The sequence below is a fragment of the Oncorhynchus tshawytscha genome, linkage group LG24 (assembly GCF_018296145.1).
Source record: "Oncorhynchus tshawytscha isolate Ot180627B linkage group LG24, Otsh_v2.0, whole genome shotgun sequence".
NCBI lineage: Eukaryota > Metazoa > Chordata > Actinopteri > Salmoniformes > Salmonidae > Oncorhynchus > Oncorhynchus tshawytscha.
The window spans coordinates 32661960-32675599 of NC_056452.1; the positions used below are offsets into that span (position 1 = coordinate 32661960).

General features: G+C 42.2%; 1 protein-coding gene across 1 annotated transcript in view; it reads right to left on the reverse strand.

The window, feature by feature from the left end:
* Positions 1–13640, reverse strand: part of LOC112237455 (AT-rich interactive domain-containing protein 4B) — a gene marked incomplete in the record, with an annotated part of 163348 nt that overhangs the window by 148262 nt on the left and 1446 nt on the right. Inside the window, 1 exon segment of the mRNA XM_042305692.1 lies at positions 472–525. Coding sequence (XP_042161626.1) covers positions 472–477 — 6 coding nt within the window.

The window sequence follows — 13640 nt, forward strand, 5'->3', positions numbered from 1 at the left end:
AATGTTGATTGGCCGGAAGAATGATGTCCAATGAGGTTGCAAGCTTAAAGTGGGAGTGGGGATTCGATTGGCACAGCATTGTCCAATGAGGTTGTAGGGTGAACCCCCAACCACAGAGTTTATTTTTACTGTCTTTGTCCACAGCTGCAGGGGCTTGAGAGCAAATTACGTGCTGACGTTTATTATTGTTGCACCATTTTCAGGGGCCCTTTTAGGATCTTGGCATTGCTTTCAGAACTAATGGCTAAAAAAAGTTACAAAATGTACAGAAAATCTCATATATTTCATGAATTTCAGTCTACTTAGTGGTAAAATGATTTTACTTCATGAATTACAGCCCATGCACACATTTATCATCAAACTTCAGAAATACACACAATGGTCTTTTCAGACATGAAAATGATCTGTGAAGACACGGCAAGTTGCTTCTCCACGGTAAATTAAAAATCATGTGTAGAGTACAGGAATTACCTTCATCTCTTTCCCAGTCCTCGGGGCTCCTCTTGAGTGACCAGCGTAACGATTCTGTGGATGAAAATTGACGTTTTGAAAACCGTGTCAGTCGTCTCACATCAGTTTATGACTCCACCATAACAACGTGTATAATACATTCTGTATAATAGCTTTCTATGTAGGTGAAGGTTTGTGTACACTAGCCTGAGTGCCAGTCAGCCACCATTCCAAATCCTTCACTCTGTTGGCATTATGCCACAAGACTGAGACTCAGGCTAGTTTACACAAATCACACAATCTAACCTATATATATATCAACGTATACTGGAGTCATATCAGGAAACAGGGTGTTTGAGGTCTTTATATGACATCCCTTTTAAAAAAAATCACTCAATTGGGACAGTGTTTGTACAGTTCCTCTGAATCACGTTTAAAATGAAAGAGGTTTCACACTCACTGCAAATCAAAAAATGTATAAAAGCATATTAATCCAAACATATAGTTGACATGCATGTTTGCCAATTACTAAAAAGTATGTTATTTCTGAAACTTCTGATTTGTCAAAAAGACGTGGGCAGTTATACCATGGTATTGGGATGGTTATTACCGTTCAAACTATTTCTTTGACTTTTTATTTTTTTAATACATGTGAATTTTTGTAGCTACTTTTAAAGTAAATACCAGCAGTCAACTTGTGCAATACGTTAGGATAATATATACCACTGTTTCCTTTATGTCACCTGTCACCAGGACATACATTTTACTTTTCGGGCCACTAGCCACTGTGGTAGGTAGATTTTTTTTAAATCAACTAAAATATTTTTGCCGCTAAAATTACAGCACACAAAACAGCTCGTCACATGCGCACAGACCCTATCCAGGAAATGTTGCAGTGTACTGTGGGATAGGCGATATAGGATTCATAGTTCTTTGACTGTGTTTGATTCATTTACCAGCTGTGAAATAAATATCGGCAGAAATACTTTTGAAAAACAGACACTGACACATTTATTTTACTATAAATGTGATCATACTTGACTATTTTTATTCACAAATACGAGTGAAATGCTCCCACTGTGGAGCTCTGACCACCTGCCAATGTGGCTGGTGAAATAAACATCTTACCCACAATGCCAAAACATACCCGCACTTGGCAGGTGTCGGGTGTTAATTTTATGCTCTGCCCGTCACATTACGGTAGTCCCCAGACCCGTCACATTACGGTAGTCCCCAGACCCGTCATATTACGGTAGTCCCCAGACCCGTCATATTACAGTAGTCCCCAGGCCCGTCACATTACGGTAGTCCCCAGACCCGTCATATTACAGTAGTCCCCAGACCCGTCACATTACAGTAGTCCCCAGACCCGTCACATTACAGTAGTCCCCAGACCCGTCATATTACAGTAGTCCCCAGACCCGTCATATTACAGTAGTCCCCAGACCCGTCACATTACGGTAGTCCCCAGACCCGTCATATTACGGTCCCCAGACCCGTCATATTACAGACCCCCAGCCCCATATTACAGTAGTCCCCAGACCCGTCACATTACGGTAGTCCCCAGACCCGTCATATTACAGTAGTCCCCAGACCCGTCATATTACAGTAGTCCCCAGACCCGTCACATTACGGTAGTCCCCAGACCCGTCACATTACGGTAGTCCCCAGACCCGTCACATTACGGTAGTCCCCAGACCCGTCACATTACGGTAGTCCCCAGACCCGTCACATTCAGTCCCCAGACCCGTCACATTACAGTAGTCCCCAGGCCCGTCACATTACGGTAGTCCCCACGGTAGTCCCCAGGTCTGTCACATTACGGTCCCCAGACCCGTCACATTACGGTAGTCCCCAGACCCGTACGGTAGTCCCCAGAGTCCCCCTGTCACATTACGGTAGTCCCCAGACCCGTCACACGGTAGTCCCCAGGTCCCCCGTCACATTACGGTAGTCCCCAGGCCGGTAGTCCCCATCACATTACGGTAGTCCCCAGGCCAGTCACATCACATTACGGTAGTCCCCAGGCCCATCACATTATGGTAGTCCCCAGGCCCGTCACAGTACGGTAGTCCCCAGACGTCCAAGTCATATTACGGTAGTCCCCAATCACATCACAGTAGTCCCCAGACCAATCACATTACGGAAGTCCCCAGGCCCGTCACATCACAGAGTCCCCAGCCCCCATTATGGTAGTCCCCAGGCCCGTCACATTACAGAAGTCCCCAGGGCCCGTCACATTACAGAAGTCCCCAGACCCGTCACATTACGTAGTCCCCAGTCCCCAGGCCCGTTATATTACGGTAGTCCCCAGACCCGTCACATTACGGTAGTCCCCAGGTCAATCACATTACAGAGTCCCCAGGCCATCACATTACAGAGTCTCAAGCCCAGGTCAATCACATCACAGAAGTCCCCAGGCCAATCACATTACAGTAGTCCCCAGGCCCTCCCCAGTCCCCAGGTCAGTCACATTACAGAAGATCCCAGGCCCCACATTATGGTAGTCCCCAGGCCCGTCACATTACGGAAGTCCCCAGGCCCAATCACATTACAGACGGTAGTCCCCAGGCCAATCACATTACAGAAGTCCCCAGGCCAACCACATTACAGATCTCCCCAGGCCAATCACATTACAGAAGTCCCCAGGCCAATCACATTACAGAAGTCCCCAGGACAATCACATTACAGAAGTCCCCAGGCCCATCACATCCTCGGTCCTGTGGTGTTTGTTTACTAGCACACAACTCAAGTGGCATCTTCACTGTTGTGGTGATCTAATTACATTGACATTTTAGTAATTTAGCAGATGCTGTTATCTAGAGCAACTTACAGCCGTGAGTCATTTAGCAGATGCTCTTATCTTTAAAAGTCTTAAAAGTTGACACACCTACTCATTCAAGTTTTTTTTAACTCTTAAAAAACCCTTGGCCTTGGTGACAGCTTTGCACACGCTTGGCAATCCCTCAACCAGCTTCACCTGGAATGCTTTTCCAACCGTCTTGAAGGAGTTCCCACATATACTGAGCACTTGTTGGCTGCTTTTCCTTCACTCTGCAGTCCAACTCATCCCAAACCATCTCAATTGGGTTGAGGTCAGGTGATTGTGGAAGCCAGGTAATCTGATGCAGCACTCCATCACTCTCCTTCTTGGTCAAATAGCCCTTACACAGCCTGGAGGTGTGTTGGGTCATTGTCCTGTTGAAAACAAATGAAAGTCCCACTAAACCCAAACCAGATGGGATGACGTATCACTGAAGAATGCTGTGGTAGCCATGCTGGTTAAGTGTGCCTTGAATTCTAAATAAATCACTGACAGTGTCAGCAGCAAAGCAGCCACACCCCATCACACCTCCTCCTCCATGCTTCACGGTGGGAACCACACATGCAGAGATCATCCGTTCATCTACTCTGCATCTCACAAAGACACCGCGGTTGGAACCAAAAATGTCACATTTGGACTCCAGACCAAAGGACAAATTTCCACCGGTCTAATGCTCATTGCTCGTGTTTCTTGGTCAAAGCAAGTCTCTTCTTATTGGTATCCTTTAGTAGTGGTTTCTTTGCAGCAATTCAACCATAAAGGTCTGATTCACACAGTCTCCTCTGAACAGTTGATGTTGAGATGTGTCTGTTACTTGAACTCTGTGAAGCATTTATTTGGGCTGCAATTTCTGAGGCTGGTAACTCTAATGAACTTCTCCTCTGCAGCAGAGGTAACTCTGGGTCTTCCTTTCCTGTGGTGGTCCTCATGAGAGCCAGTTTCAGTTTCATCATAGTGCTTGATGGTTTTGCGACTGCACTTGAAGAAACTTTCAAAGTTCTGGAAATGTTCCTGATTGAGTGACATTCATGTCTTTGAAGTAATGATGGACTGTCATTTATCTTTGCTTATTTGAGCTGTTCTTGCCATAATATGGACTTGGTCTTTTACCAAATAGGGCTATCTTCTGTATACCACCCCTACCTTGTCACACAACTGATTGGCTCAAATGCATTACGCAAAGAAATTCCTTAAAATTAACGTTTAACAAGGCACGCCTTTTAATTGAAATGCATTCCACGTGACTACCTCGTGAAGCTGGTTGAGAGAATGCCAAGAGTGTGCAAAGCTGTCATCAAGGCACAGTGTAGCTACTTTGAAGAATCTAAAATATAAAATGAATGAGTAGGTGTCCAAACCTTTGACTGGTACTGATTTGACTGTGGCCTGGGGACTATGTAACATATAAACAGTGCATTCGGAAATAATAATAATAATTATTATATATATATTTAACCTTTAGTCAGTTAAGAACAAATTCTTACTTACAATGACGGCCTAGGAACAGTGGGTTAACTGCTTGTTCAGGGGCAGAACAACAGATTTTTACCTTGTCAGCTCGGGGATTTGATCCAGCAACCTTTCGGTTACTGGCCCAACGCTCTAATCACTAAGCTACAGTGCCTTGCGAAAGTATTCGGCGCCCTTGAACTTTGCGACCTTTTGCCACATTTCAGGCTTCAAACATAAAGATATAAAACTGTATTTTTTTGTGAAGAATCAACAACAAGTGGGACACAATCATGAAGTGGAACGACATTTATTGGATATTTCAAACTTTTTTAACAAATCAAAAACTGAAAAATTGGGCGTGCAAAATTATTCAGCCCCCTTAAGTTAATACTTTGTAGCGCCACCTTTTGCTGCGATTACAGCTGTAAGTCGCTTGGGATATGTCTCTATCAGTTTTGCACATCGAGAGACTGAAATTTTTTCCCATTCCTCCTTGCAAAACAGCTCGAGCTCAGTGAGGTTGGATGGAGAGCATTTTGTGAACAGCAGTTTTCAGTTCTTTCCACAGATTCTCGATTGGATTCAGGTCTGGACTTTGACTTGGCCATTCTAACACCTGGATATGTTTATTTTTGAACCATTCCATTGTAGATTTTGCTTTATGTTTTGGATCATTGTCTTGTTGGAAGACAAATCTCCATCCCAGTCTCAGGTCTTTTGCAGACTCCATCAGGTTTTCTTCCAGAATGGTCCTGTATTGGGCGCCATCCATCTTCCCATCAATTTTAACCATCTTCCCTGTCCCTGCTGAAGAAAAGCAGGCCTAAACCATGATGCTGCCACCACCATGTTTGACAGTGGGGATGGTGTGTTCAGGGTGATGAGCTGTGTTGCTTCCACATGTTTGGTGTGTCTCCCAGGTGGCTTGTGGCAAACTTTAAACGACACTTTTTATGGATATCTTTAAGAAATGGCTTTCTTCTTGCCACTCTTCCATAAAGGCCAGATTTGTGCAATATACGACTGATTGTTGTCCTATGGACAGAGTCTCCCACCTCAGCTGTAGATCTCTGCAGTTCATCCAGAGTGATCATGGGCCTCTTGGCTGCATCTCTGATCAGTCTTCTCCTTGTATGAGCTGAAAGTTTAGAGAGACGGCCAGGTCTTGGTAGATTTGCAGTGGTCTGATACTCCTTCCATTTCAATATCATCGCTTGCACAGTGCTCCTTGGGATGTTTAAAGCTTGGGAAATCTTTTTGTATCCAAATCCGGCTTTAAACTTCTTCACAACAGTATCTCGGACCTGCCTGGTGTGTTCCTTGTTCTTCATGATGCTCTCTGCGCTTTTAACGGACCTCTGAGACTATCACAGTGCAGGTGCATTTATACGGAGACTTGATTACACACAGGTGGATTGTATTTATCATCATTAGTCATTTAGGTCAACATTGGATCATTCAGAGATCCTCACTGAACTTCTGGAGAGAGTTTGCTGCACTGAAAGTAAAGGGGCTGAATAATTTTGCACGCCCAATTTTTCAGTTTTTGATTTGTTAAAAAAGTTTGAAATATCCAATAAATGTCGTTCCACTTCATGATTGTGTCCCACTTGTTGTTGATTCTTCACAAAAAAATACAGTTTTATATCTTTATGTTTGAAGCCTGAAATGTGGCAAAAGGTCGCAAAGTTCAAGGGGGCCGAATACTTTCGCAAGGCACTGTACCTGCCGCCCCCTTGACTTGTTCCACATTTTGTTAGTGTTATGTTAAAATGGATTAAATAGTTTTTCCCCCTCATCAAGCTACACACAATACCCTATAATGATGAAGCAAAAACAGTTCATTTTATTTTTGCAAAAATATATATTTTTTTAATACAATGGAAATATGACATTTACATAAATGTTCAGACTCTTTACTCAGTACTTTGTTGAAGCACCTTTGGGAGCGATTACAGCCTCAAGTCTTATTGGGTATGACGCTACAAGCTTGGCACACCTGTATTTGGGGAGTTTCTCCCATTCTTCTCTGCAGATCCTCTCAAGCTCTGTCAGGTTGGATGGGGAGCGTCACTGCACAGCTATTTTCAGGTCTCTCCAGAGATGTTCGACCGGGTTCAAGTCTGGGCTCTGGCTGGGCCACTTAATGACATTCATAGACCTGTCCCGAAACCACTCCTGCGTTGGCTTGGCTGTGTGCTTAGTGTCGTTGTTCTGTTGGAGGGTAAATCTTCGCCCCAGTCTGAGGTTCTGAGCGCTCTGGAGCAGGTTTTCATCAAGGATCTTTCTGTACTTTGCTCCGTTCATCTTTCCCCCAATCCTGATTAGCCTCCCAGTCCCTGTCACTGAAAAACATCCCCAGTGTATGATGCTGCCACCACCATGCATCACCGTAGGGATGGTGCCAGGTTTCCTCCAGGCGTGACGCTTAGCATTCAGGCCAAAGGGTTCAAATTGGTTTCATCAGACCAGATAATCTGGTTTCTCATGGTCTGAGAGTCTTTAGGTGCCTTTTGGCAAACTCCAAGTGTGCTGTCATGTGCCTTTTACTGAGGAGTGGCTTCCGTCTGGACATTCTAACATAAAGGCCTGATTGGTAGAGAGCTGCAGAGATGGTTGTCCTTCTGGAAGGTTCTCCCATCTCCATAGAAAAACTCTGGAGCTCTGTCAGAGTGACCATCGGGTTCGTGGTCACCTCCCAGACCAAGGCCCTTCTCCTCCGATTGCCCAGTTTGGCCGGGCGACCAGCTCTAGGAAGAGTCTTAGTGGTTCTAAACTTCTTCTATTTAAGAATGATGGAGGTCACTGTGATCTTGGGAACCTTCAATGCTGCATAATTATATTGGTACTCTTCCGCAGATCTGTGCCTCGACACAATCCCGTCTCGGAGCTCTACGGGCAATTCCTTCGACCTCGTGGCTTGGTTTTTGCTCTGACATGCACTGTCTACTCATGCCCAATCAATTGAATTTACCACAGGTAGAAACAACCAGAGCTCAATTTCAAATCTTATAGCAAAGGGTCTGAAAACGTATGCAAATAAGATATCCGTTTTTTTAATATACACTTGCAAACATTTCTACAAACCTATTTTTGCTTTGACATTACGGGGCGTAGATTGATGAAGATGTTTTTTTTTGTTGTATCCATTTTAGAATGAGGCTGTAACTTAACATGTGGAAAAGGTCAAGGGGTCTGAATACTTACCGAAGGCACTGTATGTATCAAATTACCATTTAAAAACGGTTTAAATGTAATTGTACAATTATTTTGTATGCTCCGAGTCTCATATGGTTTTGCATCAGGTACATTTAAGATATTCTGTTATTTAATGGGGTTTTATTTTGTAAAGAAATGAAATACAGAATAGAATATATTCTATTTTAAGTTGTTTTACCAGTTCTCATCATTCAATGTAAAAAAAAAATGTTTAAAGTCCCGTGGTTATTTTATGACTTTAGCTAATACGTAGATTTTTTTAGGCAGTGGTACAGTATAGATTCTGTATCGTTTTGGTATAGAGTATTTTAATACTGGTATCGAAGTCAAAATTCTGGTTAGCCGATCGTCCCTCTACATAGCAAAGCTGCTGCTATGCCAGCCGCCACACACAGCCTGCGCACTGCTGAGGAATGTCTAGTGGGGAGATTCTCCAACAGAAATGTACAGTATTGAGAAACGGATGAATGACCAGTGACCAGAATCAAACTCCTGTTGCAAATATTAGTTTATTAATAATAAGGCTTGTGTCGACATGCATGCAATAAGCAAGCTAGCTAAACTGATAGTTATGTGGCCTGTTAGCAAAGATTACTATAACTGACCCGTTCATCTGTGGCATAAGCTAGCTATATTAGCTACTACGCTAGCTAGCTGGCTAGATAAACATGGTGCTAAGATATCATGATAGGAGCTAATATCCAGCGTAGCCAGCTAACGTTAGCTGGTTATCATTCTTAACATGCACCGTTTTCAGCAACGAGCCATCTGACTTGCAGTGTAACGTTAGCTATTTACTGCTGATCTGACCAGCCGCAATCGGATACGTAAATTGACAGTTGATCGTCAGATTAGGCGATTGTCTTAATAGGGAGAAGAAGGTTGGCAATAGCTTTAGCTACCTAAGAATCTTCCTGCGTGTTTATAGACCAAGACATTCGTGTGCGTTCTCACTTCTCAAAGTATTGGCAGATGAGTCACTCAGACAAAGTGCAGCGTTGTTTCATATTTTTTTCCTACCCACGCTCTCCTTATTAGATATTATGCACATCTATGGCTTGGTAGCGGATGTCATCGCCATTGAGGTAGTTCTCATAGTAGCAGTAAACGTCACCAGGCGATATAAACGATGGAAAGAGATGTGAAAGGGAGTGGAGTTGGCCGGGTTCTAACTTGACTATTTCTTGACAGATAGATGAACAAGCCAATTGAGTTGTTTCGAATTTGGAGGTAGGTCTTTTCCATCTTAATTTACTGAGTTTATCAAGAGATTTACCATTCAAATAAAATTACCATTATTTTGTCCTCCTTGACCCCCAAAAATCTGCATCAGCCCGGAAAAAAATCCATGTTGGTCGTTCTCTATCTTTAACCTTAAGTAGCAGCAGGTATATTTCAGCAGGTATAATTCACTGGTCATCCCCAAAGCCAACACTTACTTTGGCCGACTTTCCTTCCAGTTCTCTGCTGACAATAACTGGAATGAATTGCAAAATTATTATTATTATTTTTTTTTAATCACTGAAGCTGGAGTCATATCTCCCTCTCTAACTTTAAGCATCAGCTGTCAGAGCCGTTTACCGATCACTGTACCTGTACACAGCCCATCTGTAAATAGCACACCCAACTACTAATTATTTCACCTCTATGGCCTATTTATTGCCTTACCTCCCTAATCTTCTACATTTCCACACCCTGTACATATATTGTCCTACTGTGTTGTTGACTGACCGTTTGTTTGTTCCATGTGTAACTCTGTGTTGTTGACTGACCGTTTGTTTGTTCCATGTGTAACTCTGTGTTGTTGTATGTGTCGAACAAGCTTTGCTTTACCTTGGCCAGGTCGCTGTTGTAAATGAGAACGTGTTAAATATATATATTTATTTTTAAAGTAAAATCTCACAATGCTCCCAATGACAAAAATCTATATATACCCTGGACTGCTGATAGTACGTATTGGCCAGTGAGAGGCTTTGAAGCCACCAGTCGGCCATATTGGCACCCCCCAGTAGGAGCAGTCCTCCATAGGAATTAATGGAATTCTACAGCATTTCAATTAAAGGTTTCAAGGACAAAATTACATGTATTTAATAGTACACTCTGGAAAAATACTTTGCAGTTTTTTTTTAAATATATAATTTGTTCATTTTTTTCTCCAGCTTCCATAATATAAAAGTATGCATTAAGTTGTCTGTAATAAAATAAACTTCTCAAAAAAACTAATGTAGATGTTAATAAATGCAATTTATATAGCTTGTGGTTGATTATCCCTTTAAGGGTGTTTTCACATATAGTCCTCTTGAAAAGAACCGAACTCGGTCCACTTTAAAGTGAACTCTGGGGTAAGAAAAAGCTAAATAACTCAAGTTGTTTTTGTATTCAAACTGCTCTTGCCTTTGGATGAGAACTATTTTGCCAGTTCACGATACCCTTTGGATGAGAACTATTTTGCCAGTTCACGATACCCTTTGGATGAGAACTATTTTGCCAGTTCACGATACCCTTTGGATGAGAACTATTTTGCCAGTTCACGATACCCTTTGGATGAGAACTATTTTGCCAGTTCACGATACCCTTTGGATGAGAACTATTTTGCCAGTTCCCGATACCCTTTGGATGAGAACTATTTTGCCAGTTCACGATACCCTTTGGATGAGAACTATTTTGCCAGTTCACGATACCCTTTGGATGAGAACTATTTTGCCAGTTCACGATACCCTTTGGATGAGAACTATTTTGCCAGTTCACGATACCCTTTGGATGAGAACTATTTTGCCAGTTCACGATACCCTTTGGATGAGAACTATTTTGCCAGTTCACGATACCTTTGGATGAGAACTATTTTGCCAGTTCCCGATACCCTTTGGATGAGAACTATTTTGCCAGTTCCCGATACCCTTTGGATGAGAACTATTTTGCCAGTTCACGATACCCTTTGGATGAGAACTATTTTGCCAGTTCACGATACCCTTTGGGAGAACTATTTTGCCAGTTCACGATACCCTTTGGATGAGAACTATTTTGCCAGTTCACGATACCCTTTGGATGAGAACTATTTTGCCAGTTCACGATACCCTTTGGATGAGAACTATTTTGCCAGTTCACGATACCCTTTGGATGAGAACTATTTTGCCAGTTCACGATACCCTTTGGATGAGAACTATTTTGCCAGTTCACGATACCCTTTGGATGAGAACTATTTTGCCAGTTCACGATACCCTTTGGATGAGAACTATTTTGCCAGTTCACGATACCCATTGGATGAGAACTATTTTGCCAGTTCACGATACCCTTTGGATGAGAACTATTTTGCCAGTTCACGATACCCTTTGGATGAGAACTATTTTGCCAGTTCACGATACCCTTTGGATGAGAACTATTTTGCCAGTTCACGATACCCTTTGGATGAGAACTATTTTGCCAGTTCACGATACCCTTTGGATGAGAACTATTTTGCCAGTTCACGTCACCCATTTTGCGATCCGAATACACTTTGCGTTCACATTGCTATGTTTAGAAAGGAACCAATATCTTTTTCCAACATTCACCAAATGCACTCTGGGTTTTTACAAAGTGCAGGACAAAGCCATTCCATCAGAATGTTTTATCACCGGCTAGATTTTAAATACTAAAATAATATTTACATGTTAATCGTAACAGAATAAATAGCAGAAGAATAACTGCAGATGCAATGATGCTGAAATGTAAAAATCGTACACCCATCGTCGGCTACTGGCCCTTTAAGAAAGGATGTTGTATCCTATGCTGTGATTGTCACCAAATATGTTGACTTCTCACACTATTCAAACCCCACAATAGAATAAACAGCTTATGAAGCTATCTTAGCCTATAGATCACATATTGAAAACAAAGAATCTGAACTAAAAACTCCACACATATTTGGACATTTCCGTGCATCCTTGACGATCGCTAATCAATAGGCCTATTCAAAAACAGCACAGATCATCATCTCTCTATTGTGTCCCCAATGTGAGAGAGTTTATGGCAGGGGAAATGGCTTTGTAGTAGTCTAGTGTAGGGTGCGGGAATAATGAAAAGCCAACCTGGGGTGCTGTGTTCACATTGCCCTAAAAAAGGGAACTGTTCGGTTCCTGTCAGGGGGGCTCTTTTGAGGGGTCTGAGTTCCTTTGGAGTGTTCACACTGCACAAAATTATTAAGCAAATCGTACAAAGTCCAACAACAAAAAACCTGTAAGGGACCAAGTGTAAAAACACACCGCGAACAGGCGCGAGATATGGATCGGAAAACATACCTGGGATGTGCAACTGTATTCCAAATGTTGCCTATATCCAAACTGATAAACCGAAAGAAAATGAAATACTGGTAGTTTTCCTGAAAACTGCCATTTTCATTCTCATGCTAGCTAGCAGTAGCCACCTCTGCCATTTTCATTCTCATGCTAGCTAGCAGTAGCCACCTCTGCCATTTTCATTCTCATGCTAGCTAGCAGTAGCCACCTCTGCCATTTTCATTCTCATGCTAGCTAGCAGTAGCCACCTCTGCCATTTTCATTCTCATGCTAGCTAGCAGTAGCCACCTCTGCCATTGTGGACAGTCAAACTCCTTTGTTGTTCAACGCAAAGTGCCATTTCATAATGGCTGCTGTGGCTACTGGTAGCTAGCGTGGGGATAAAAAGAGCAGCTTTATGGGAAAACTAATGGTTCCGAGACAAAACAATTCTGACCCACATCTTGTGTCTTAAGCCCTATTCACACGGGACTAGTATTACTAGAGAAGGTTGGTTATGTAATTATTACTCCACAATGTCCATTATTCCAGAGGACGATTCGGACGGAATTCGTTTTTTCCCCCAAAACTGCCCCATGTAATTCATACTTTTTTTTTTGTTCTTCAAATAAATTGACAGTTATTATTGAAGCCTGAAGGTTTGTATTCTAGGAGTGAAGATATTTCAACATGCCACACTCATAACTTTGGTAATAGTGCAGTCATAATATTTGAATTGAGAAAGTTTGATTATAATCATTGGGATATTTTAGCGACGCACAGTATGTCCTAAATGCCCGCTGCCGTCAGAGGTGAGCTAAAGAGTGCTCTTGCACTTGAGATGTGTTTTTAAGGCTATGGATGAGAAAGTTAACTTATCATTTCCAAACGTTTAGGTCAGTTGAATGCTGCTGCTTGGCCATCTATTAACAGCAAGGGTTAAAAATGTGTGATATTTTTCAATTCATTCACACAAAACATATATATAAAAGCATTCGCTGTGAAAGTTGATACATGTAGGTCATTCATATATAGCTTATGTACAGCACTTCATTCAATTTATTGAATGTCATTATTTTCTTACTCAGACCGTGAGCAACACCTGTCAAACTTGAGAATTGTTACTTCTGCCATGTAAAAATTAGAGATGGCAGATTCGGACGGTCCTACAATTACAGATATGGCGTTTTGTGCTCTTGCACATAATTACGTTACCCAACCTCACCTCTAAAACTAATCCTGTCCGAATAGGGTGTTAAATCAGATCATGATGGCCATTTCAGACCCCAGTGCAGCTCAGTATAAGCTCGAAGCATAACAGTAGGCTCGGAATCTGCTGGCTATCTCCACAGAGATCGGTAAGCAAATAGTGCGATAAAACTACACTCGACAACCCTAACCAAGAACTAGCACTTGTCATTACAACGTTAATTCTATGAGAGCAA